Genomic DNA, 25,221 nt, shown 5'->3' with positions numbered 1-25,221 from the left:
TGGCGCAGGCCTCCACTGAGGAACATTACAATCTTCCCCCACAGTAATTTCTGGAATCAGCCAAATGCTTGTGGGCGAAGTTGAAGCTCTCCAGTCTGTTACCCCAATGCAGAAACTGTGCACTCATCAGCCGTGGGATTGGACGAGCCAGCTACATCACAAACACGCCAGCTCCTGTTCCTGCAGAGGCAGCCCCACTAGGGGATATTATCCCAACACATAGCTACAAGCCAGCTGCTGCAAAGGAAAAATGGAACCAGAGCATTATCCTGGTAAAACTCAAAGCTGGGCTGTTGGGAGTGTGCCAATCTAAGCCCTAAAGCCTTTCACCAATAAAAAGTGCTCCTTTCACAGCCAAAATGCCAACTTACACCTTCTTGTTCAAATGCTCCTCTAGCCACTGCTGCAACAGCTCTTTTTTTTTTTTTTTTTTTAAACAAAACAGCAAGCTCTCAAGCCAAGAAAAGAAGAAAATACAAAAGGGGGTGGGGGGGGGAGGGGGGGTTCTCCAGGGAACAAACCCCTGAAGAGACTCTGGCCCAGAGGCTTCCCCCTCCTTGGCACCCACACTACCTCCTTAACTCCACTAGGCCCCAAAGGAACCTGGGTCTGCCAGCAGAGCTCACTCAACTTTGTCCTCACCCACCAGACCACTTAACTAAGGAACTAGCTTGGAGAACTGTTACAATCTAGAAATCCTCCTAAAACAGGGAAAGAAAACAATCAGAAACTGGTGCCCTAGGAGCAAAGTTGAAGGTTTTCTTTAGGAGGGGAGGCAACAGGCCAAAATCTGTAAGCTAGAGATTCTGCTGAACCAGTTCAATACTGCTAAAAAAAATAATGGAGACAGAGAATACTGGCAATTTGTTGTGCTGCAGCACCCTAAGGACAAATGATAATGTTATGGAAAAAGGTGTGTTTTCGGTCTCCATCCATTAGCAGGCGATGTATAGCAAGATACGGAAATCATGTGTTTTTGGGGGAGTGGGTTATAATTTTTATTATTTGACTTGAAGTTTCCTCCTGCTCCTTTGGGCTTCCACCTCATAAGAACATAAGAAATTGCCATGCTGGGTCAGACCAAGGGTCCATCTAGCCCAGCATCCTGTTTCCAACAGAGGCCAAACCAGGCCACAAGAACCTGGCAAGTATCCAAACACCAAGAAGATCCCATGCTACTGATGCAATTAATAGCAGTGGCTATTCCCTAAGTCAACTTGATTAATAGCATTTGGAATCAGGGCTGGAATTTGTATACCTGAGACCTCTCCAAGTTTCACCCGGAGACTCCAGGGGGGGTCTACAAGAATTGCTGGGTCTCAAGAGAAACACTGGAAATCTATAGGTGCAGGCACCAACTGAGTCAATCTGCACAAATAAGAAAGGAGGAGCCCAGGTCATGTTGGCTTGTGCAAGCTAGAAGGAGGCAGCAGCAGAAGCAGCAGTGGTGGCAGCCAGGAAGGTTAAAGTCTGTCCAAAGGAAGGAAGGGGAGCATGAATGAGTTTCAGTGTGTGTGTGTACACACTCACCCCTTTCCTCCCACCAGTCTAAACCTGGGATGCGAGGGTGGGGGGAAAGAAAGTTTGCACTTCTCCCCAATAATGCATGCCAATCTAGGAGAGGGGAAGGGGGGAGAGGAAATGAGGGGAAATAATTTGCCGTCTCTATTCCTCCGCCCCATGTTAATTCATGACAATCTGGGGGGGGGGGGGGGGTGTAGAAATGTTGCATCCCCTTCCCACTTTCCCTGCTGATCCATGCCAATCTGAGTGACTAGAACTCTTAAGGTTTCCAGGTATGGGGATCTGACACAATGAAGTCTTGAATGACTACCCAGGGATGTTTTTCTATCCCCTCCCGATTTACTTTAGTCCAGTCATTACAGTGATATTCCTGCAGGCAGAAGCCATACTCCTTCTGGAACCCTGAAATCAGGGGCCCATATCCAACCATTACCTATCACCACTGCAGACTGAGTAAGCCAGTCTTCCCCCTCCAGGGCCTGTGATTGCTGCTGCTTCAAGATCATGTCCTGAATAAACGGCTCTGTCCTAATGTTGACTGTGCCACTCTGCAATGCTACTACTTTTCAGTGAGTATAAACAGTTTACACTAATTACCTGCAAGGATGTCAGTGCTTCGTGCGGCAATGGTTTTAACCTTTATTATTCCAGATTCTGCAGCCTGTAAATATAGAAACAAGTGTTAAAGCAGCATAAGGCACCGCTGCAAACTTTATGAAAATAAATGTACAACTCCTCTGGTTAATGAAATTCTTACAGTATTAAACAAAAAGTTTTCAAAATGGGAATTTTACCATTAAACATAAAAACTGCTCTGCTGGTTTAGATCAAAGATCTTCTGGCCCAGCATCCTCTCTCTGACCGAAGTAAGCAGCACATCATTCCTGGGGTAATTCCAAACTAATGCACAATGTAAAATTCCCCTCCCCCAAAATATTTAGCACAGCGAGTAGGCAGGTGAGTGGGTGTGCAGGTGACAGTGGGACCAGTGCAGCATCATCAGCCTGTGCTGGTCAGAAGGAAGTGTCAGTGCATTTTCTCAACCCACACAGGCCAGAAGAAAAAGGAGGATGTATTTACAAAGACCAACACAGGTCAGGATGGAGTCTGTGACAGCTTAGGCAGATACGGGAAGGATGGTAAACTGGGAAGAGAGAGAGGGCGGGTCAGGGCTGTGTGAGAAAGTTCAGGGATTGGCCTGGAGAGGAATAAAGAGAAAGAGAGAAGTGAGAATATGAAGGGTCAGCCTGGGGGAGGAAGGAGGGAAGAAGAGAAAGAGCAGAGGGATCGGGCCTGTGGGAGTGAGGGAAGAAAGTGAAGATGGAGGTGTGGTAGGAGGAGAAGAGGACAGTGTGAAGAAGGTTGGACCTTGGAAGGGTAGAGGCAGAGAAGAAAGCACAGGGGGTTCGATTTGGAAAGGGTTCAGGCAGAAGCGATAGAGAGACCAGAGAAGATTAAACCTCGATAGAGCTGAGAGGGATGGAAGGAGCAGAAGGGATTAGACCTGGGGAGAGAGAGTACAAGTGATGGCTTTATGATGCATTCTTATAGTACTCCTGGTGGAATTCTGCATAAAAATATTACAAATTCTAAGCTATGACTACTAATGTTTTACTATATTGTATTTTAAATTAAATTATTCAACGGTAGGGATTTATAATCGTGTCATTTTGACAAATATAAGATGTGCAGAATTTTTAATTGCTCTGCACTGAATTCCCCCAGGAATAAAACACTTGCAGTCTTATTTTTTTTTTTAGAGGTTTGTTTGCAGGGGTGGAAGGAGGAGGCAAAAATGTAGTAAAAGAGCTATTCATTCTGAAACTAAGTGTCCTACGTCTAAATTCAGTCCTTGAGATCCTCAATCAGGATAATGAATAATCAGGAGCTGCATTTACTTATAATTACTATTTCTATTTATCATTTATATTGTCATACCAGATATGTTGACATTTTCTCAAAGAACCAGGTTACTTTTAACATTCACTCCCAAGAGCAGAGTTCGGTAAAACTGGTTCAACATTACAAGGTTTGCTATAATATACCATAATTTAACAATGAGAAGAAAGATTAGAGTTATGCAGATCATGTGAGAGGGGAAACATGCGGCTCAGCCCAGTAATAATTCCCTAATGTTGTGGGAAACATGGACATCATTTCTGCCCCACAGACAGAAGAGGGCAGGAGCCTCATTAGCTATAAGCAAACAGGGCCTGTACCCCACGTTTTTTGCTCTGTGCCCTGCTTCTTTCCGGAGCTTCAGCCTTTTCAATGCCAGCGGCTGAAAAAGAGAATGAGAGGCTGAGTGAGGCTGCAGGCAGCCAAAAGACGAGAACCGGCAGGGCTGCCTTTCTGGACTTTGTCTGCCATTAGAGATAGAAAAAGAAAGGGTGTGTATGAGAGAGTGGAGAAAGTTTGTGTTGCCACCGCCTCTTCACCCCCCCCCCAGGATGACTGCAAAACAATTCCCAGGTATGGAAATCAGGAGCTTTTTTAAATCCTTATTAGTTTTATTTATTGGGAGGTATTTGATGTGTCTGCTGTTTTGAAATACTGTATTGGTGTTTCGGTAATTTTAAAATCTTTTTATATGAGTTTTCAATTATTAGAAAATCTATTCATCAGCTGTTTTGAAATATTTATAATTTTCATTAGCATGGTTGATGTTTTATATTTCTTGATTTTGTTGTTTGATCTTTTACAAGGATTGGTGATGTTTCTGTTTTTCCACTATTACATGCATACAGCGTTTGATTTATAGCAGTTTTCAAATCAGTGTTTGCAAATATCTATTTATACTTTATGGTCTCTTTATTCTGTATTTGGTGAGGGTCTGTGTGTACTGCATATGTAACTGAAGGGAGATTTTCTGCCAGCAGGTAGTTTCCGTGTAGGGATCTATAGCAGCCCAACTTGTTCCTTTTTCCTAAAAAGAGATGTACTGGTGTTTTAGGACCTGGCGTAATATATGCGGTGCTACCTTTTCATGGTTAAGGTTGTTATTGTCTAGCAGTTAGTGTGTTATTCTATGGTAGGTTCTGTGTTAATTTTTTTCAGGGTTTTGTACTGTTTCAAAATGTTCCTGGGAGTGTGTGTTGCTGGTACTGAGGGGACTCTAGAATGTAAATTCTTTTTCTTTGTTGAGTAGTAAGAGGATGTGTCCTAGGTGTTCTGCACCCATATTTGGGGAGCATTTCTCTGGAATATGTATATTGTATATTGTAGCACTTGAGATGCAAGGTTTATATTGAGATTCTGTCCTATCCTGTGCAAGAGTGTTTCCCCAACCTTTTCATGCCCAAAACACACCTATATTAACAAAATATTATGTGGCATATCAATCTCCATGGAGAAGGCAGTGTGGACATGAAGAGGACTCATACTGCCAAAAGAAGAGCTAGGGAAGCAATGAAAACCCCACTATCTCTTCCAAATTTTAAAACAAATGGATAAAGGGGGCAAACTTGTCATGAGGGACCAGCTTCTTCTATATACAATTGCAGAAGAAGGGAGGTGTTGGTGTGGTGTGGGCAGCTGGCTCAGTTACCTTGGCTGATGCATGTAGCTACCAGAGCTCCTTCACTGCTGCTGCTCCCAATACTCAAAGGGAATCACATCCAGTGCCTAGTATACACTCTCACTGTCTCATTCAGCCTGCAGATGAGACAGAGGCTGGTAGGACTCAAACACGAGAAAGACAAGGAGGTGCTGTATGCAATGTATGTACTGAACCTAGCAGGTCCCAGCTACCCATGCTCTGCATACCCCACATTAATAACCACAATCTGGGGCTCATGCTGTAGCTAGGAAGAACAGGCATGCATGATTACATGTGTTCTCAGAAAGAAGTTCCTATATGTTTAAGACCCACCATTAACCTCTCGTGTTGCTGCAAGTTACTGAGAGTAGAGCCCAGGCTCTTGCTTGGATAAGAGCATCAGGCAGTGGTGATTTTTCCAGGGCATAATCAGATTTGAAGGTACACTTTGTTTCTTTGTTGTACAGAAAGCCCTCCTGTCTAAAGATGCAACTAACATGCATGCCCAACACCTTGCGACAATGATGCAAAATGTCTGTAGCAATGTCTCCTGTGTCCATATGGACAGAGTTTGGTAAGAGGCGGGCAAGGAGAGAACCATGGGATCTGTACTGGGATCGAACTAACAGGGTGGTTTCTCTGTCATACACGATGACTCCCTGATGACAGCTGCATGGGAACACAGAACAGAGATAATTTAAAATGTAATATTTAAAAATGTGATGTCCAATTATGTGTTTTTACAGAATTGTTCTTTGGGGAGGGGAAGCTACTGATCATGATTGTTTAATTATTAAAATCTTGGTTGGAAAGGGGAGAAAAGATTTATGAGCTCATGCCCTGGATTTTTATGGTATCTAGTAACATCTCTGGAAGAGGGGATGGCTGCAGTGGAGAGTCAGTAATGAGAGAGAGAGAGAAAATGTGTTTGTATATTTATTTTAAAAACATTTCTAACCCATGCTATCCATAGTCCTAGGCAGGGTACAAAACATTCACAATTAAGAAAGACCAGATAAATGTCATTTTTACACAAAAACAAAAATAAAGTTGCCACATTTAGAGACGTGTAGTTGGTCATACCTGCCTTGTTCAGCACCGGCACTCATAAGAATTGCCTGCTGCATCAGATCAAGGTCCATCGACCCAGCATCCTGTCTCTGACAGTTGCCAATCTAGGTCACAAGTACCTAGCAGAATCCATAAAGTGGATCTAAATTCCTGTTACTCACTCCCAAGGATAGCAATAGCTTTTCTTTTCTTTTTTTTAAAGTCTACCTGGCTATCCAGTACCGAGCGGTAGGAAGAGCTGCGTTAGTGCCTGCGGCACCCGCGGTTGCCGCACGCACAGTGCAGCACACCTACCGCTCAATTCTGAACACTAATTTTATGTAAATGTAAACCGCGTCTAAGAAGGGCCCGTGAAGCCTTAGGCCCGCGCAACCCATTTTACTGGATAGAGCGCCTATACAGTATCCTGGGTGCGCGGGCCTAACGCTTCACACCACGCTGGTATCTGTCATTTCAAATGTCATTTGAAATGACAGATACCAGGAAGTCGGGACTGCCAATCCCCCCTCCCCTCCTCCCGAAGCAGGGCGCGAAAAGCAGCCTTGCTCCGGGAGGAGGGGAGAACCTGACAGAGGCGAAGCAAAAAAAAAAAAAAAAAGCGAAAAACCAAAACCAAAAGCAAAAAGTAAGTCGCTTCGCTTCTCCCCTCCTCCCGGAGCAAGGCTGCTTTTCGCGCCCTGCTCCGGGAGGAGGGAAGAAGCGGCGAAGCAACTTACTTTTGCATCCCCGATCGGACTTACTTTTTTTGCAGCCGTCCGGCCATCTGAAGAAGGTATCGTGGCTCCCCTGCCTCCCGGGGGAAGATGGATGCCAGCACGGGGGAAAGCGGCCCCTGTGCATTCAATTGGCTGCTCAAGACGTGACGTCACATGCTGTGACGCCAAACTTCGTGACGTCACATCTTCAGCAGCCAATTGAATGCACAGGGGCTGCTTTCCCCCGTGCTGGCATCCATCTTCCCCGGGGAGGGGAAGATACCTTCTTCAGATGGACCGGACAGCTGCAAAAAAAGTAAGTCTGATCGGGGATGCAAAAGTAAGTCGCTTCGCCGCTTCTTCCCTCCTCCCGGAGCAGGGCGCGAAAAGCAGCCTTGCTCCGGGAGGAGGGAAGAAGCGAAGCGACTTACTTTTTGCTTTTGGTTTTTCGCTTTTTTTTTTGCTTCGCCGCTGTCAGGTTCTCCCCTCCTCCCGGAGCAAGGCTGCTTTTCGCGCCCTGCTCCGGGAGGAGGGGAGAAGTGACAGCGGCGAAGCGACTTACTTTTTGCTTTTGGTTTTTACGCTTTTTTTTGCTTCGGAGGAGGGAGAGGACTGGGGCTGCCCCGGAGACTGGCACCCATGATCGCGGCCGGGGCAGGTGAGCGGGGGCTGGGGGGAAAGCTTATTTATTTATTTTTAGATTTTTATATACCGGTGTTCCTGTATTAAAATACAGATCACATCGGTTTACATTGAAACATAAAAATTACGCCAAGAGGCGGTACATATAACAAAGGTTATAGAACTTGGAGAACAGGGAAAACAGATTCAAAAAATAACATTGAGAAAATTGTAAAGTCTCTTTGAGAATCCAAATCTTAAAATAAGGCGTAAATGTCTAAGTTAAATGTGATCTGCAGAAGGGATTGGAAAGCTTGCCACCTACCCTGACCCCTGCCTCTACCGCAGGGGTCAGGGTAGGCGGTAAGTTAGCAGGTTAAATGCGCGACAAAACGGCAGGGAACGATAGCAATAGTCGGGGCGCGGGTTACGGGATGCTAGGGAATAGCTAATTCGCTCGTTTGCATGCAATATCCATGCCGCGTGCGGAAGGGGTTGGCCGGGGATTTTAGGACGCAGTAGGAGTAGGTTAAAGTGGATTCGGGATCGCAGGAAGGGATAACGCGGCCGGAAAGTGAGTAAAACGCGGCTTAGGAGCAGGGTAAACGCAGCCGCACTTTACAGGATAGACCTGAATGTGTTATGGTCTTTTCCTCCAGGAATTTGTCCAAACCTCTTTTAAACACTGCTCTGCTAGTCAGTCACCTTGATCACATCCTCTGGCAACAGATTTCACAGCTTGATAGTGCATGGAGTGAAAAAGTTCTTTCTACAATCTGTTTTAAATCTGCTGGTTGTTAGGTTATGGAGTGTCCCCCTGGCTTTATATTATTTGAAAGGGTAAATAGCCATCTTTTATTTATCCAATCCATCTCACTCATGATTTTGTAAGCTTCTATCATGTCCCCTCTCAATCATCTTTTTTCCAAGCTGAAGAGCCCTAGCTTATGTAGCCTCTAATCCATCACCTTTATTATTTTTGTAGCCCTCCTCTGCACCTATTCTAGTTCTGCTATGTCTTTCTTGAGACGGGGCGACCAGAACTGCACACAGTACTCAAGGTGTAGTTGCACCATGGCTTGTTACAGAGGCAATATGATATTTTCCATTGTTTATGTTGATAAGCATGTGGGGTGATGTCATCCAGCAGCACCAAATGGACTTGCCTCTCCAAGCTAGTAGAGCAAGAGAAGAAAAAAGTAAATCATTCTTTCATAGGCCTTGCCTCCTCAGAACATGTCGGGGAAGAAATAGCCAATGGTCAGCAGATTCTAAAACTGCATTTGTAGCAAGGTAATGTTCTTCATGGATAGTCATGAGTTCTGCTATCAATGCCTCAGTTCGGACCCTGACCAAAGTAACTGTTACCATTGTGAACGGATGTTCCCATGCTTCCAACATTCCAGAGCCCTTGAGTTGGGTAAAGCTCTCTGGAATAGCAACAAATCCTCCTCCCGCAGTGCAGCATCATCTGCTTTTGTAGGAAATTAGTTGAGCAAGGAGCTCCTTGAAGACTCCCCCATTAGGTCTGGCCACAGTCCCAGAATCAAGTAAAGTAAGCTGCTCTGCATCAAAGAAGCAGCAGCGTCAGTCCTTCGAACCATCGGAGTCTGCATCAACAAAACACAAATGCTCAAAATGCAGAGCATCAGAATCGATGCCAATGCAACATCCTTCACAAGGTGCACCTATGTACCCAATGCATGATGCATCGAAATACTACGCTGGTTCAAAGCACCCAACACAAATTGCATTGATGCACGGCACACCAATATCTGCAGCTTGCAATTCATCGACGCATCCTCACACAGACATGATGCAACCACACACCATGCACAGAGTCTTCATTGAGACGTATCAGTGACCATCATAAACCAAGTTTTCAAGATAGTGCCGAGATCTGTGTACCGACATCATGCTTGTAAATGATTCCCTGATGTAGGATTAATTTTTGATATCAATCACAACCTTATACCCGTATACAACTGTAATCCAGTGTACCTTTAAATGTGTCCCACAAAATCAACCCAATAGTAACACTGGTAAATGTTATTTCAACTTCACAGGTTTTTGCCAAGTAATATATGTAGGCCCCTCACTCTCAGGGTCTGAAAAATCGAACAGACTTCTAAATTAGGTACGAGGCCACCTTACTTTAATTATAACATTTTTTAAGATTTTTCTCTTTTTTCTATTAAAACTTCCCCATGTCCGTTATTCAGTAATCCTCTTAATTTTCGCAAACTGTACTCAAAAGGATACGAGAAAACTTATCACTACTTATCTTTCCAGTTTTGAGTAATCACCCGACACGCGCGTGTTTCGAACCACAGGTTCTGCTTCAGGGGTGTTTTCTTCCGTATCGGTCTCCTGGACATGCTTCTCAGCTTCAGTCATACGATTTTGAGGCTTCCATATGTCTTCTCTTGGCTCGATTACCACATATTTATTCTTCCACGGCTCCCTTAAAAAATGTTATAATTAAAGTAAGGTGGCCTCGTACCTAATTTAGGAGTCTGTTCGATTTTTCAGACCCTGAGAGTGAGGGGCCTACATATATTACTTGGCAAAAACCTGTGAAGTTGAAATAACATTTACCAGTGTTACTATTGGGTTGATTTTGTGGGATTAATTTTTGAAACATTGCAGTGTCGGGATTGATACACAGTCAGCATGAAAATATTTTGATCTTGGCGCCATAACAGTGAGCACAACCTGCCACAAGTGATAGCTTTATAAACCACAAAAGCATCATAAGCTCTGGGGGTACCAAAGATTATAACACATTCAACATCCACAGCCGTGGGGTTGAAGTTGTGTTAGCCCGCAAGGCATCAGCAGCCTATTGAAGGCATTTATATGAGGTTTCCCCAGATGCTATTACCCAATCCTTTTCCACATTTGCGTTAGACTTATTTAAAAATTTAGAGATATATCCATGCCAGAAATGATATGCAAAGGTGATGATTCAGAAGAATTGAAACAAATCTCAGTTAACCTGGAAGATGTACTAGGGCAAATTGACAAACCAAAGAGTAGCAAATCACCTGGTATATATCCCAGAGTGCTGAAAGACCTGAGAAATGAAATTGCAGACCTGCTATTAAAAATTTGTAAACTACCGTATCAGTAACATTATCTTTAGTACCTGAAAACTGGAGGGTTGTCAATGTAACGCCAGTTTTTAAAAAGGGATCAAGGAAATTCCTGTTCTATGTAATGGTATTACAAACAGTTATATCACTCTAAGCCGATGTTGAATGTTTCGCTGTAAACCGATGTGATATGTATTCTTACATGAAGATCGGTATAAAAAAAAGTTCTAAATAAATAAAAATAAATAATAATCCAGGAAACTCAGAGCAGTGAGCTTGTCTGTGCCAGGCAAAATGGGCAAAACTATCATAAAGAACAAAATAGCTGAATATATAGATAAGCATAGTTTAATGGGACAAAGCCAACATGGATTTAGCCAAGGGAAGTCAAGCCTCACTAATTTGCTACTTTTTGATGGCGTGAATAAACACACGGATAAAGGTGAGCCAGTTGATATAGTGTATCTGGATTTCCAGAAAGCATTTCACAAAGTCACTCACAAGAGACTTCTTAGAAAATTAAAAAGTCATGGGATAGGTGGCAGTGTCCTACTGCCAACCGGTTAAAACATAGAAAACAGAGAGTAGGGCTAAATGGTAAATTTTCCCAATGGAAAAAGGTGAATAGTGGAGTGTCCCAGGAATCTGTTCTGGGACAAATGCTTTTTAATATATTTATAAACAACCTGGAAATGGGAACAAGTGAGGTGATAAAATTTGCTGATGATACAAAATTATTCAAAGTTGTTAAATCGCAAGAGGATTGTGAAAAATTGCAAAAGGACATTGCAAAACTGGAAGACTGGGCATGCAAATGACAAATGAAATTCAATGTGGACAAGTGCAAAGTGATGCACTTAAGGAAGAATAACCCAAATTATAGTTACATAATGCATGTTTCCACATTAGGACTTACTGCTCAGGAAAATGATCTGGGTATCATTGTTGAAAATATCTTGAAATCATTTGCTCAGCATGCAGCAGCAACCAAGAAAGCAAATAGAATATTAGGGATTATTGGGAAAGGAATGGAGAATAAAACAGAGAATATCATATTGTATTGCTCCATGGTACGACCTCATCTTGAATATTCTATGCAGGTCTGGTCACATCATCTCCAAAAAAGATTTAGCAGAATTAGAAAAGATACAGAGAAGGGCAACCAAAATGATAAAGAGGATGTAACAATTCCCCTATGAAGAAAGGCTAAAGAAGTTAGGACTCGTAAGCTTGGAAAAGAGACAGCTGAGGGGAAATACGATAGACATCTACAAAATAATGAGTGGAATTAAAGTAGTAAACATTAAATCAGTAGTTTACTCTTTCAAAAAGTACAAAGACTAGGGAACACACAATGAAGTTACTAAGTAATACTTTTAAAACTAATAAGAGAGAATATATTTTTTTACTCAATGCATAATTAAGATCTGGAATTCATTGCCTAGAGTATGTGGTGAAAGCTATTAGTGTAGCTGGGTTTAAAAAAAAAAAAAAGTTTGAACAAGTTCCTGGTGGAAAAGTTATTTAGATAGAGTTGCAGAAATCCACTGCTTATTCTTGGGATAAGCAGCTTGGAATCCTGCCAGGAACTTATAACTTGGCTTGGCCACTGTTGGAAACAGGATACTGGGCTTGATGGACCAGAATGGCAAGTCTTATTTTCTTAAGTACCTTTCTCCATTTGGAAAACTGACCATATAGTCCTAACCTGTTTTCTGTCGTATCTAGTTACCAACCAATAATAGGACATTGCCTCCTATCCCATTGCTTCAGAAGCCCCACATGGATCAAAACCTGACTCAGGAATGGCTAAGAAGAGGTAAACTTACATCTCTGGATGAAATATTGATAATTGCAGCATGGGGCAGTGGACCGCAAACAAGATGATTCACAGCAGGATAAGGTAGCATGGTTCATCCTCTAGAAATTGTGTAAATATTATAGCACAGGAGTGGGCAAACATTTTATAACCAGGGCCACATCACTGAGTCTCATCTGCACTAGGGACTGGGGGAGGGGGGGGGAGTGGACTCCCTTGGAACACCTCCTGTAGGAGGGGAGGGATGCTTCCCTGGAAAATGGAACAAAGAATAAACACTAAAAATGAACACACACTGCTTCTGATATTTTCTGAACTACGCGAGTCCCCCAAAATAGCATGAACAGAGTCAAGAATACCTCCAAGCATGGAAGATCCTCCCCCCCCCCAAGTAGATCATTGGAAAAAATAATCCCTCCCTCATCCAGCTCCTCATTAAAATAAATAAATAAATAAAAATAAAGAAGCCCCTCCCCCTTACCAGCCAATAACTGGGGGTGGAGCTCCGTGGGGCAGGACGGGGAAAGGAGGACCAGAGTTAAGAAAGGTTTCTGCTGGCTATGGTGGAGGGTGTAGTGCAATGTGTGTAGCTGCAGGGCAGGTCTTGCTTCCTCATCTTCCTTCAGACTTCGTCAGTCCATAGACCCACGTGCAGTGTTTGCTGCCATGGTGCACCATGCCACACTCTCTTCCTCCACCAGAAACAAAGCACCCTCAGCTTCCAAACTACATGCCACAATGCTATCCCTACCCACTCACCATCTCCAGGGCCTTCATGCTGATACTCCTCCAGGCCCAACACTTTACTCTCTTTTTTTTTTTTTTTTTTAACTTTGTTGTGCCACCAGTAGAGCCCAATGGGGGAGGGGAGGGGGGGGAAGAGAGCGTGTCCTTTAAGACCCCATTTTTTGGGAGGGTTTTGCTCTCCGGTTCCTTGTCAGAAAAGGATCCTCAGGGTACTGTGATTACTGCCAGGGGACTCACCCAGGAGCCAGCCTGGCAGTACTGCTTCCACTGGCAGAATCAACCCCTAAAGTATATTGTCCTGGGAGCAAAAGTGCTCAACCTAGCAGGGGCCAAACCTAGGATCGTGAAGCCAAAGTCCTCTTCATGCCTTCTGTCTACAGTTGCTAGAGAGATTACTGGCATTTGTCTAGAGGACCAAACTTCCCTTATAGCCCAGAGTAAGGTCATAAAAGAGATGTGTCCTCTGTCTCCATCAGTTGTAGAGGAGGGAACCCCATACATGAAGACTGGATTATTTCAGTCACAATAACAAATCTTTTGCTTGGCAAAGAACATATATTCCTTATCTTCCTGTTAAACCAATTTTTCACTCATCTGTTCAGTCAAAATTATTCTGGAAGTGCTGTGGGTCATCCAGATGCTTCTTTGGTGAACCTGAGGTGGGCAGCAATGTTCTTTTTAGAGAAAGCACTGGTTTCTTCCTAGGTGTCCTACCATGAACACCATTCTCATTCAGTTTTCTCCTCATGATTGACACATGAACCCTAAAATCAGTCACAGCAAGAGAGGTCTGCAGATTTTTAGATGTTACCCAGGATTCTCTGTGACTTCGTGGACAATTTCTGGTTTGGTCTTGGCAGGACTACTCCTGGACACATTCACTGTAGTCTTCAACATTTTCTATTTGTAGACTGACAGTGGATGGCGCCCCAAATGTTTAGAAATGCTCTTGTAACCCTATCCAGACAGATAAGCATCAACTACTCTTATTATACTGAAGGTTCACAAACTTTTTCTCAGCCCTGTATCTACAGCAGTATCTATAAATATGTTTCTTTTTCTTACAGTGCACTACACAACACTTGCACATAACTTCAACATAGCTATACTTCCACCAATCCCCTCAAAAAAACTATTTTAAAGAAATGATTACATTTCCACTTTTTTTTTTAAACTGGGTTATAAACTATTGAATAAAAAAAATCTAAGTGAGCAAATTGTATAATATGGTGAGTGTTCCTTTGAGCACTCCCTTATCGTTAATACACATGAAGACACAACACAATTCAGTATATGTATTGCATATGTCCATCCATGGTCAGCACTTCTACACAGCATCACAAAAGAGGGTTCTGCTGTGTTCTATCAAAACATTGAGAAATACAGACCTCATCCTTTCACTTTCAGCAGGAAACAAAGATTCACATGAATGCAGTATTGGACTGATTTGTTTTCTGTGCTTTATTTTATGAGATGCATTTCAATCTTCCAAAGGAAAACAGACATACTGTTTTGCTAACAGAGTACAGAAGCATGGATTTTTACCTGTGTGAATCCACAAAAGTATTCAAATTCTTCACAGTATGTACAAATCTTGAAACTACGAAATAACACTGTATATGCTTTTAAAGGACCACCATTACTGAACGTAATAGGAATAGTTTTAACATTTTTTAAAGTCTTATTACTAACCATTCTTCCATATACTACTTAGCTAACACAATATTGTTTCTGTTAAAACAGTATGAATTATGTTAATGCAATTTTATGGAAAGTTGCCAAGACAGTAGGAAATTTTCAAAGCCAGCAAACTTTATGTAACCAGGGCCACGTCACTGGCTCACGCCTGCACTAGAGGCCCAGAGGACACCCTTGGAATGCCTCCAGCAGAAGTAGATGGGGGGAGGCTTCCCTGGAAAATGGAATAAAGAAGAAACACGAAAAACGAATACACACAGCTTCTGATATTTTCTGAACAAAGCTAAAGGACCATAGCAGCAGCCGCTCCCCTCCCCCAACAGTTTATATCATAAAGGTACAGTGGCAAAAATATCCCAAGACACAGACAGAGGGCCAAAACAGCAGCATCGACAGTGGCAAGAATACCCCAAGGCACAGTGAGAGGCCAAAAGCAGCACCAGCAGTGGCTACTCACCAAGGCACAGTTACACAAAAGGGATCGTTGCACCCAGGTTTAAATGCCTGCTGAGCTTCAACTCCCTCAACACAGCATCTTATTTTTAAAAACTGAGCCATGGGCTCCTCCCTCAGAGGACAAGAACAATCAAAACAGCGCAGGAGCCAATCAAAGATAATATTACCACCACCCAACCACCACACTGCCCATACTGCTGACGTCCTCTAGCAGCCTGCCCGTCACCAACAAAGGCCTGTAACGATGCACTGATATGCACGACTTTCAAGCTATCACCGATGACATTGGGCAAGCTACTGAGAGAAGTGGTAACAGCAGCGGGCCAGATATAATAGAGAATATGCTAAAGGTAGGAAGGCCACTAAGAAGGGGGGGATATGAGTCGGTTCTGTCTCACAGGCTGTAGTTTGCCCACCCTTGTGCTAAGAAAACGCAGAGTACTGTTATTATACAGCTAACTTTGTTAAAAAAAAAAAAGATTTCACATCTTTTACAAGACTTCAAAAATCTGTGATACTTTAGTAGTACAGAGTATTAGTACTCACATAAGTCCTAGAGAAAACTGGAATCTTTATAAGATTTATCTCAATTAAGCTCCTATGTCAGGCACAACTAACTCCAGACCTTGAGAGTCACAAACAGGCCTAGCTTTCAGGATATCTACAATGAATATGCATGAGGTATATTTGCATACATGGAGGCAGCGCATGCAAACTCTCTCATACATAGTCATTGTGGATATCCTGATGTGGCTCACGAGGACCGGAGTTGGCCATCTCTGTCCTATGTAGGTCGCTCATCCCATTTATACTACATCATTTTTGTTAGGCTAATAAAAAGCATCACAACCTACAAAGAATCCTGGTACGGATTTCTGTGACTAGACTATAAAAGGAAATGTCAGCAAAATTAGTTATATGTGACAACTTGTCACTGAAAAACCAAATACATAGTTTTCAAGATTGCAATTATTGCCAGCTTACAGTGTAAGAAGTCTATGCTGAACTACAAAATAGTATGCAGTCTACACAAATACGTCTACGATCTTCCAATAGAACTAAAAAAATTCATATCTGAAGACTAGCTTTTTTCACAATCCTGTGCAATTGCATACTGGCTGTAAAATATATTAAACCCATTCAGTACATCCAGATGTACAGTGGATATTCAAAGAAATAAACCAATCAGCAATAATAGTGCCTTCTAGAAGTCATCACAACCTTGTACATTTTTCACATACAAACCAAAATGCATTAAAGTAGGAGTTTGTTTTGCTAATCTGCACAACATACTCTACATTATCACTGTGAAAGAATAATTAAGAATAAAAAAAACAAAATCTTGATTGCAAAAATTATCACACCCCTTGACTCAATATTTGGAGGAAGCCTGTTCTGCAGCATCAACAGCTATGAGTCATTGAGATGATGTGTCCACCAATTTTGCACAGCTGAATGGTGCAGATTTTCCCATTCTTCTTGGTAAATGAGCTCAAGCTCTTCTTCAGATTTTCTATTGGAGTCAGGTCTAGGCTTTGCCTTGAGGATACTCACTTTCTTCTTGCTGAGCTACATCAATATTGCTTTTGCTTTATGCTTAGGATCACTGTCCTGCTGAAAGGTGAATATTCTCCCCAGTCCCAGACCTATGGCCGACAAACAGGTTTTTCTCCAAGAGCTGCCTGTATTTTGCACCATCCATCTTTCCCTTGCAAATCATCCCCACAACTTAATGCTTCACTAGGGATGGTGTTGGCAGGTGATGTGCTGTATTTGTTTTATGCCACGCATATAGTTTTGCATCACCACTTTGATCTCATCAGACCCCAAAAGATTCTCCCACATGTGGCAATGTCTCCTATGTCAGTGTTTCCCCAACCAGTGTGACTTCAGACCTGATCATGTGTGCTCGGATTCAGGCCAGCACCTGAGCTCTGCTCTCAACATTTATTTTTATTTATTTACGATTTTTATATACCGATGTTCATTTCAAAAAGAGATATCACATCGGTTTACAATAAGGTACAATAGGTAATTCACTATCCCCTAAAAGGGCTTACAATCTAAAATTTTTGTACCTGAGGCTAAGAGATTACAAAAATAAAATCATCAAAATCAAAGTTCTTAACAATTAAGCAAAAGGTATAACAAGGAGCATATTAAACAAATAACACAAAGGGGTGCACAAAGGGGAGTGCCCCTTTGTCGCACCCCTTCGGCGCGCGGCGCCTGCTGGCTTGGTGCCTTTCAGACTGCCTGGATCCGTTTGCGATGATGTCAGGGGAGGGGGCGGATCTCAGAATCCTGGCTTTCCCCACAGAAATCTCTCCTCAGTTTCAAAGGCAGTTTTTTCAATTTTTTTTGTCTTTTTACCTTGGATGTTAGCTGTTACAAGGTGATCGGCACTAGTGGGTAGCCCTCCCCATCACAAGCGCCTGCTGGCTTGGCGCCTTTCAAACTGCCCGGATCCGTTTGCGATGATGTCAGGGAAGGGGACGAGTCTCGGTATCATGGCTTTCCCCACAGAAATCTCTTCTCAGTTTCATAGGCAGTTTTTTCAATTTTTTTTTGTCTTTTTACCTCTTTTTACATCTCACAGCAACAAGAAACATTAGCATTGGCTCTTAAATATGTTTCAGCTTCTTTCTGAGAACATGGGCAATCAAGAAATGGTACTAACCGAGAAAGCTCGGAACCTAGGAGTAATAATTGACACAGAACTCAGCCTTAAGCAACACATATCACAAAAAGTTAGAGAAGAATACGCAAAACTTATAGTCCTCGGGAGGCTCAAACCCCTATTAACCCAAGCGCACTTCCAAACAGTTCTACAAGCACTTATATTCACCAGCACAGACTACTGTAATAGACTATTTCTGGGCCTACCATACTCAACATTAAGACCTCTCCAAATATTACAAAACTCGGCCGCCAGAATACTTACTGGTAAAAGCAAAAGGGAACACATCACACAAACACTTGCCGAATTACACTGGCTGCCGATAGAACAAAGAGTACAATATAAAACACTTTGCACAATTCATAAACTGATCAACAAAGAGAAAGCAGACTGGCTAAACACAGCACTACGACTACACATCCCACAAAGAAATCTTAGATCAGCCAGCAGAGCTCTACTAACCATCCCCTCAGTCAGGACAGCAAAACTAACCCAAGTCAGAGAGCGAGCCCTATCCTTAGCCGGACCAGCATTATGGAACTCATTGCCACTCGAAACAAGATTACAAAGTGATTTAAAACTTTTCAAAAAAAGTTTAAAAACATGGCTTTTCAAAAAAAGCATTTTACAATGAGAATGGGGAACATGAAGTTTAAATGAAGAAGTGAATGAACATCTACACACAGCGAAAGTCACCCAGTAGCATAATTGTATACTTTATCAGTTTTACTCATCATCATCATAGAATATATTGAGAGAAATGCAGTATATAGTTCAATTCTTGTATGGTTACTTATTAATCATATAAAAGGACAAGAACCAGATCACACAATATATACCTTATATTATGAAAACTTGTTACCGATAAATGTTTTGGCACTTTGTTAGTAAGAATTTAACCAAATATAAAGTTACGTGTCTCCCTGTAAACCGTTGTGATGGTGCACTACTAAACGACGGTATAGAAAAGATTTTAAATAAATAAAATAAATAAGTATTCTTCCTGGACAGCATGCAGGGTATGGACAGCCAGATTATGCTTTGTTCAACATGCAGTGCACACAATACCTCCTCATCTTGTCCATCCTGAACTTTCTCGTTGGAGTCCTTCCATCCTCTATATCCTATCCCCATGCTTTAATAAAATGGGGAGTGTGTGCACTGAGCACTGGATGTGACTCATTCTGAATGTTTGGAGCAACAGCAGTGGCCACAAGCAGCAACCAAGGTAACTAACCAAGCCAGCTGTCAACATCACACCAACTTTTTCCATCTATACTTGTATGTAGAAGGGCCTAAACCAATGTTATGAGTTCATGTGTGTGTCTCTGCTCTCTCTCTCTCTTCCTTTTGTTTTAAACTTTGGAAGCTTTCAATGCTTTCCTGGTTCTTCTTTTGATCAGCCCCCTCCTTGTCTATATTGACTGCCCTGCTAAGGCTGCTGTGCCACACAACATGTTTTGTTAATGTAGGTGTGCCTTGGGCTTGAAAAGGCTGAGAAACACTGCCCTAAATATCTCTTTGAAAAAGCTATGTAGCACATCATATGGCTTTTCTTTAGTAGCGGCATCCTTCTTACCACTGTTCCATATGAACTATGTTTGTGGCATAACCTTGAAATTGTTGAACAATCAACATTTCCACAGTTCCATCCAGAGACCTCTGTTGCTCTTTTAAAGTAATATTAGGCCTCACAGAGACCATCCACAGCAGTTTCCTTAACCCATGACTAACTTTGAAGGGATCTAATCACAGCAGTGTCTTAAGAACATGCCATACTGGGTCAGACCAAGGGTCCATCAAGCCCAGCATCCTGTTTCCAACAGTGGCCAATCCAGGCCATAAGAACCTGGCAAGTACCCAAAAACTAAATCTATCCCATGTTACTGTTGCTAGTAATAGTGGTGGTTATTATCTAAGTCAACTTAACTAATAGCAGGTAATGGAGTTTGGTGGTACCAAACTATTCCCCTCTTTACAATAATAGACCTAACAGTGCCTCAAAGGATATTCAATCACATTGAAATTTTCTCACATCCTTTCCCCAACCTTTGAATAACATTATCCCAGATTTCTCTTGGCAGCTTTTTGTTCAACAGGTTTTTACTTTTGCTTCAAATTCATTTCATACAAAAGAAAGTTTGACTCTTCATTCAGAAGTATTCAAATCAGCTCTACTATAGCAACTGGACACAGGTAGGATCTATTTAACTTATTATGGCCTTCTTAAGGCAACTGTTTGAACCAGAACTAATAAGGGTTTTCTATTTAAAAAAAAAAAAAAAGGGGGGGGGGTGTGAAGACATGCAATCAAATTTGGTTTTCCTATTCTTTATTTTTGGAATATTTATATAATTGATCTTTCATGATGATAGCATACAGTATGTTAGGTAGATCAGTGAAAATTCCTGCTTTAATGCATTTTGTGGACAGCAGAATGTGAAAAATGAACAAGAATGTGAAGACAAGGCACTGTAAACATAAAAACGTTTGTATTGAAACAGCATGATTACATGTAAAGCTTTATTATTTGTTGCAAATTACAATACAACTTGTGTATAAAAACTGAGCCAAGAGAAAAAAATAGTTTCCTACAACTCAGTCACAGGACCAGAATTTATTGGTGATCACGAATAAACAGACAAGCAAATTACTGCAGATACCCCCCCCCCCCCCCGACCATACTAAATTTTCAATGGAAAGAAACAAACTTACAACTATATCTTTAAAGAAAGAGCAGGAATGCCATAAATCTAAAATGGGATTAATGAGACCATGATATGAAAAGAGCTTTATACATTCACTTAAAAGGTAGTTGGAAGGGGTAAGATGCCCTTTAAAGCAGACTTAAGCATTAGAAAGAGCTCAAAGATTTAATCATTGGTCTTATGATTGGTCTAATAGATTGGTCTAATAGAACCAAACAGGTTTACAAGCTGCTTTTTGCCATTCCAAGGGAGAGCCCATTTCAACCTATAACCACCATTGCCCAACACGCATTGTGTTTCGGTTTTCTTCCTCAGAGGCACCAAAGGTGGAAAACTGTCTCCCAAACCAGACAAACTAAATCACCTAAGTGCTTTCCGAAAGCAGGAAGAGAAAGGAAACAGGATGCGTGTCGGGCAATGGTGGTTATAGGTTTAAATGGATTCTCCCTTGCAATGGCAAATAGTAACTTTTAAAAGATAAGTTAATGGTCTCATTATCCCAGTCGACTGTATAAATATTTATCAGCTGTGGTCTTTGTTATTGGATTTTATTTTTTTTACCACCGCTGTGAAATTAGATTTATTCCAATAGGAAAGAACCTAAGGAGAGACTGCTGTGTTGATGCTACAAAGAAACCCACATCACCCTCACAGTACAGCATATGCCCTGGATGCTCCCATTGCACCCAGCAGTACATATTTGCACAGGTATGTTGATAACAGAAAATATTAAATTTTACTTACTACCAAAGATCCAAACCTCCCCTATCAAAATATCCTTTCTTAGCCAATAGCAGATACATAAAAGGGTTAAATTAGCACAAGTTTGAAATTGTATGCAGGAGTGCTAATCGACAAGTTACTGAATCTTTCGTAAACATTCATAATTCGATTATCTTAACATAGTGATGATGGCAGATAAAGACCAAAATAGTCCATCTAATCTGCTCAGCAAGTGTTTTGTTTTTTTTGTTAGGGTAGTAACAACTGCCACTCCATGCAAGCTACCCCCAAGTCTTCTGTTAAGGGTAGTAGTGAATGCCACTCCACGCAAGCTGTCCTCAAGCTTTCTGTTAAGGACAGCACTAACTGCCACTCCGTACGCATCACCCCCAAGCAGAAATGTAAACTTTAGCAGGCCGATGTAATATCGGTGCGCGTAAAACAGGTGCTCATGACTGAGCGCCCTCTCTAACGCGTCAGTCCACCTCTCCCAGGCACCCAATTTAATATTAAAATTAGCAGCCGCGATAAAAAGGAGGCACTAGGAGAAACTGTATGTCCCTAGTGCCTCCTCAGCATCGGGCGCACAGGAAAGGTGATTGTCAGTGCGGGTTAGGAAATAGAAGCTCATATTTTCTCCTATCGGCAAAATATACACCGCCTGGACCATATATATTGTGAATGTATATTGGGTGCCCAGAATTTTTTTTTTTTTAGCAATTTATTTTTTTTTACATGATTCTGCTTTCTGAGGTCCCTCCTATTTATTATTGCAAAGATTCTAATAGGAGGGATTACAGAAAGAGGGAATTTTGGGTTATTTTGTTTTTTTACAATAAGCCCTTGAGCGTGGCAGACCTTTACACCAGCCCTGGGCTGGTGTAAAATTTTCTGTGTTGCAAGGGAACATTGGCCGCAAAGGAAATTCTTTGCATTGCGGGGATTAGCTTATAGCCTCGTCTACATGTACTTTACACGTGATGAGTGCTATTAGCTATGTGCTTGACTGGACATGTATTTTGGATATACTAATCCCCATTTTGCATCAGAGATTATGGATGCACATCCAATTGCATGTAGAGTCATACTCTGGCCACAGTGCATGGTATTGCATCGGCCTGTGAGTGTAACAGTAAAGTTACCCCATGTGTTCGTTCCCATTCTTTAACCAGCAGGGATCCTCTGTGTTTGTCCCATGCCCTTTTGAATTCCATTACCATTCTCATCTTCACCACCTCTTCCAGGAGGGCATAACATATAACATCCACCACCCTTTCTGTGAAGAAATATTTCCTGACATTGTTTCCGAGTATCTTGACCTCTAGTTTTAAAGCTTCCATTATAATCGGAAAAGATTTGATTTTTGCATCTCATTTAATCCTTTCAGGTATTTGAAGGTCTGTATCCCTTAACTTCAATAGAAGTATCAAAAAGTAAATCTTTCATTCACTCACCTATTTATATTTTTTAATGTAACTAAATTATGAAAGTTTCCAAATGATGCACAAATAGTCAGTAGCTTTAACTAATCCTGAAGCCTTCACAACTAACGCTACCGCTCACAAGTTTCAAACTTATGCTAACAGACATGGACTGAATCAGCACATGTTTTATATATGCACGTGCACTTTTCTGTGTTGCTTCAAAAGAAAACCAGAATGATTCCATGTCAGACAGACCTCCATTCATTGCAGAAACTTCTATCTATGCCCTCCTCCTGCACTGCTAACTACAGACTCCATACTTTCTGTCTTGTGGTGCTGTGTGTCTTGAACACTCTTCCTGACTTGCTCCATCTCTGGCCACATTCAACTACTGTTTGTAGACCCATCTCTTGAGATAACTTTTAAATCCAGTGACCCTGTCTCTTCCTAATCTTAACCCTCTTACATTAAACATGTTTTTACTTTAACACTTACATCATTATTAGAAATGATGACTTGCCTCTAAACTAAATTGTAAACTCCATGGAGCAGAGACTGATCTATTTTATGTATCTCTATTGCACAGCGTAGTCCAGTAACACTACTGAAGTTGTAAGTAGTAGTAGTAGTAGTAGTAGTAGTTATTAGATTTCAGATGTTTGGAATATATTTTCCTCCTCATTCACCGATTCTGGGGACCTAAATACTAAGACTGATGCTCAAGTTCCTAAATATTTTAAACTACAACTATCTACACTGATATAAGGCGATAAATAAACTTTTCAGTTGACTTTTCCAAGCCAAAGGTACTTTAAGCGCTTGGCACTTATCAACTGCATAAGGAGAGATAGCATTTCAAGTCCCAGGTCCGTCATCTCGGCCCTCTAACTACAGCCTATCAATGAGTAAGCAGAGGCAGGGATGGTACCGAGAGCGAGACCCAAGCTGCAGGCCCCTGCGTCTCTCCCCTCCGCGCACAAGTGTCAGTGGCGTAGCCGCACTCACCTCCTTTACCGGGGGGAACTTCTTCCTGCACTCCAGCGAGAGGGCGCGCAAGTCGCTCTGCATATTCTCCAGCAGTTTCTTCACTGCCTCCGGACTGCTCGTGCACATCTTCGCCTGCGCCAGCGAGGCACGGCGGCTCGAGTTCAGAGAACAGTACGGACGGGGCCTCGGCTGGCCTGCCACTGCGGGTCGCGCTCAGGCCGCTGACATTTCCCAGTGACGGCGGCGATTCCTCAACTCTGCCTGCAGCAGCCCAGTTCCCACAAAGCCCAGGGCGGGCGGGCGCGCGCGCGCACACTGACACGTCACGGGCCACTTCCGTAAACACAAGCAAAGGGCGCGGGCGCTACGTGTCTCGGGACAATCGCTCACAGTTCGGGGGAGGCGGGGCTTTGCCCTCCTTACGCAAGGATGTCAGGATATAGCTTAGCTGTTATTGGAGAAGGAGAAATCGGCGCATGTAACCAGGGGGTTAGAGGTCGACTAAAAGCTTTTTTTAAAAGAATCATGCCAATAGCTAGCTTCATGGCGCCAAGGCCAGGCTGAGCCATACGTGGTTATTACCCGATTACACCTATCAAAAGGCTTTCCAAAGCTGTCCCTAGTGAACCCCCCTCCCCAACCAATCTAGTTTTTAGGACACGTAGAACGAATGCATGCATATTCATTGAGGATATCGTTAAGATCCTACTGGCTATGGAGTTATCAAAACCGGTTTGGGAAACCATGATTTATGGTCTTCTAATATAGTGTTTTACAATCCTCTCTTGGTGGCACAGGTAACCAGTCTGCTTGTCAGGATATCTGTAAAGAATATGTATGAGATAGATGTGCACAGATTGGAGACTCAGTGCACACAAAATTTACCTCATGCATATTCATTGTGGCAATCTTGAAAACCAGACAGGCTAGGTATGCCTGCAGGAGAGGGTTGGGAAACATTGTTCTAGTACTGATGTTTCTTGCAGAGGTTCCCAAACCTGCCCTGGGGGTCCCCAGGCAGTCAGGTTTTCAGGATATCCAGAATGAATATGCCTGAGTAAGCAGTGGCATGCAATTTTATCTCATGCATATTCATTATGGATATCCTGAAAACCCAAATGGCTGGAGGTCCTCTGGACAGGTTTGGTAACCACTGTCTTAGAGAAATTCAAACTGCTATTCCATAGATCAAACTGGTCAACTCCAAAAGCCACAATAGGCCTGGTTTATAGTTTCCTGCACCCAGACAGGATCCATTCAGTGCAGCCCCTGCCTGTCACAGACTGGCAAGCTGGAATCAGGGAGCACCCCCACAGAAGCAGTACAGGGCTGCAGGATAGGACTGGAACTGATTTCTGCCTAACACCCTTCCCCACAGGTTGAGCCCTTGGGTGATGGGGCTGAGGATATCTTCTGCAGAACATCATGGTAACAA

The 25,221-nt window shown here is 42.4% G+C and overlaps 1 protein-coding gene across 3 annotated transcripts in view; it reads right to left on the bottom strand.

The window, feature by feature from the left end:
* MON2 (MON2 homolog, regulator of endosome-to-Golgi trafficking) overlaps positions 1–24,147 on the bottom strand; it is a 409,599-nt gene extending 385,452 nt beyond the window's left edge. Inside the window, exons 1-2 of one of the 3 annotated variants that reach the window (XM_029615039.1) lie at positions 23,805–24,147; positions 2,122–2,185 (exon numbers count right to left, since the gene is read on the bottom strand). In XM_029615039.1, coding sequence (XP_029470899.1) covers positions 2,122–2,185; positions 23,805–23,912 — 172 coding nt within the window. In that variant the 5' untranslated portion in view covers positions 23,913–24,147. The remainder of the gene's footprint in view (positions 1–2,121; positions 2,186–23,804) is intronic. The other 2 variants (XM_029615038.1, XM_029615037.1) reach the window with 2 other exon arrangements.
* Positions 24,148–25,221: the final 1,074 nt, after the last annotated feature.

This window comes from Rhinatrema bivittatum, chromosome 9 (genome assembly GCF_901001135.1).
Source record: "Rhinatrema bivittatum chromosome 9, aRhiBiv1.1, whole genome shotgun sequence".
Taxonomy (NCBI): Eukaryota; Metazoa; Chordata; class Amphibia; order Gymnophiona; family Rhinatrematidae; genus Rhinatrema; species Rhinatrema bivittatum.
This window is presented reverse-complemented; position numbering and strand designations above follow the sequence as displayed.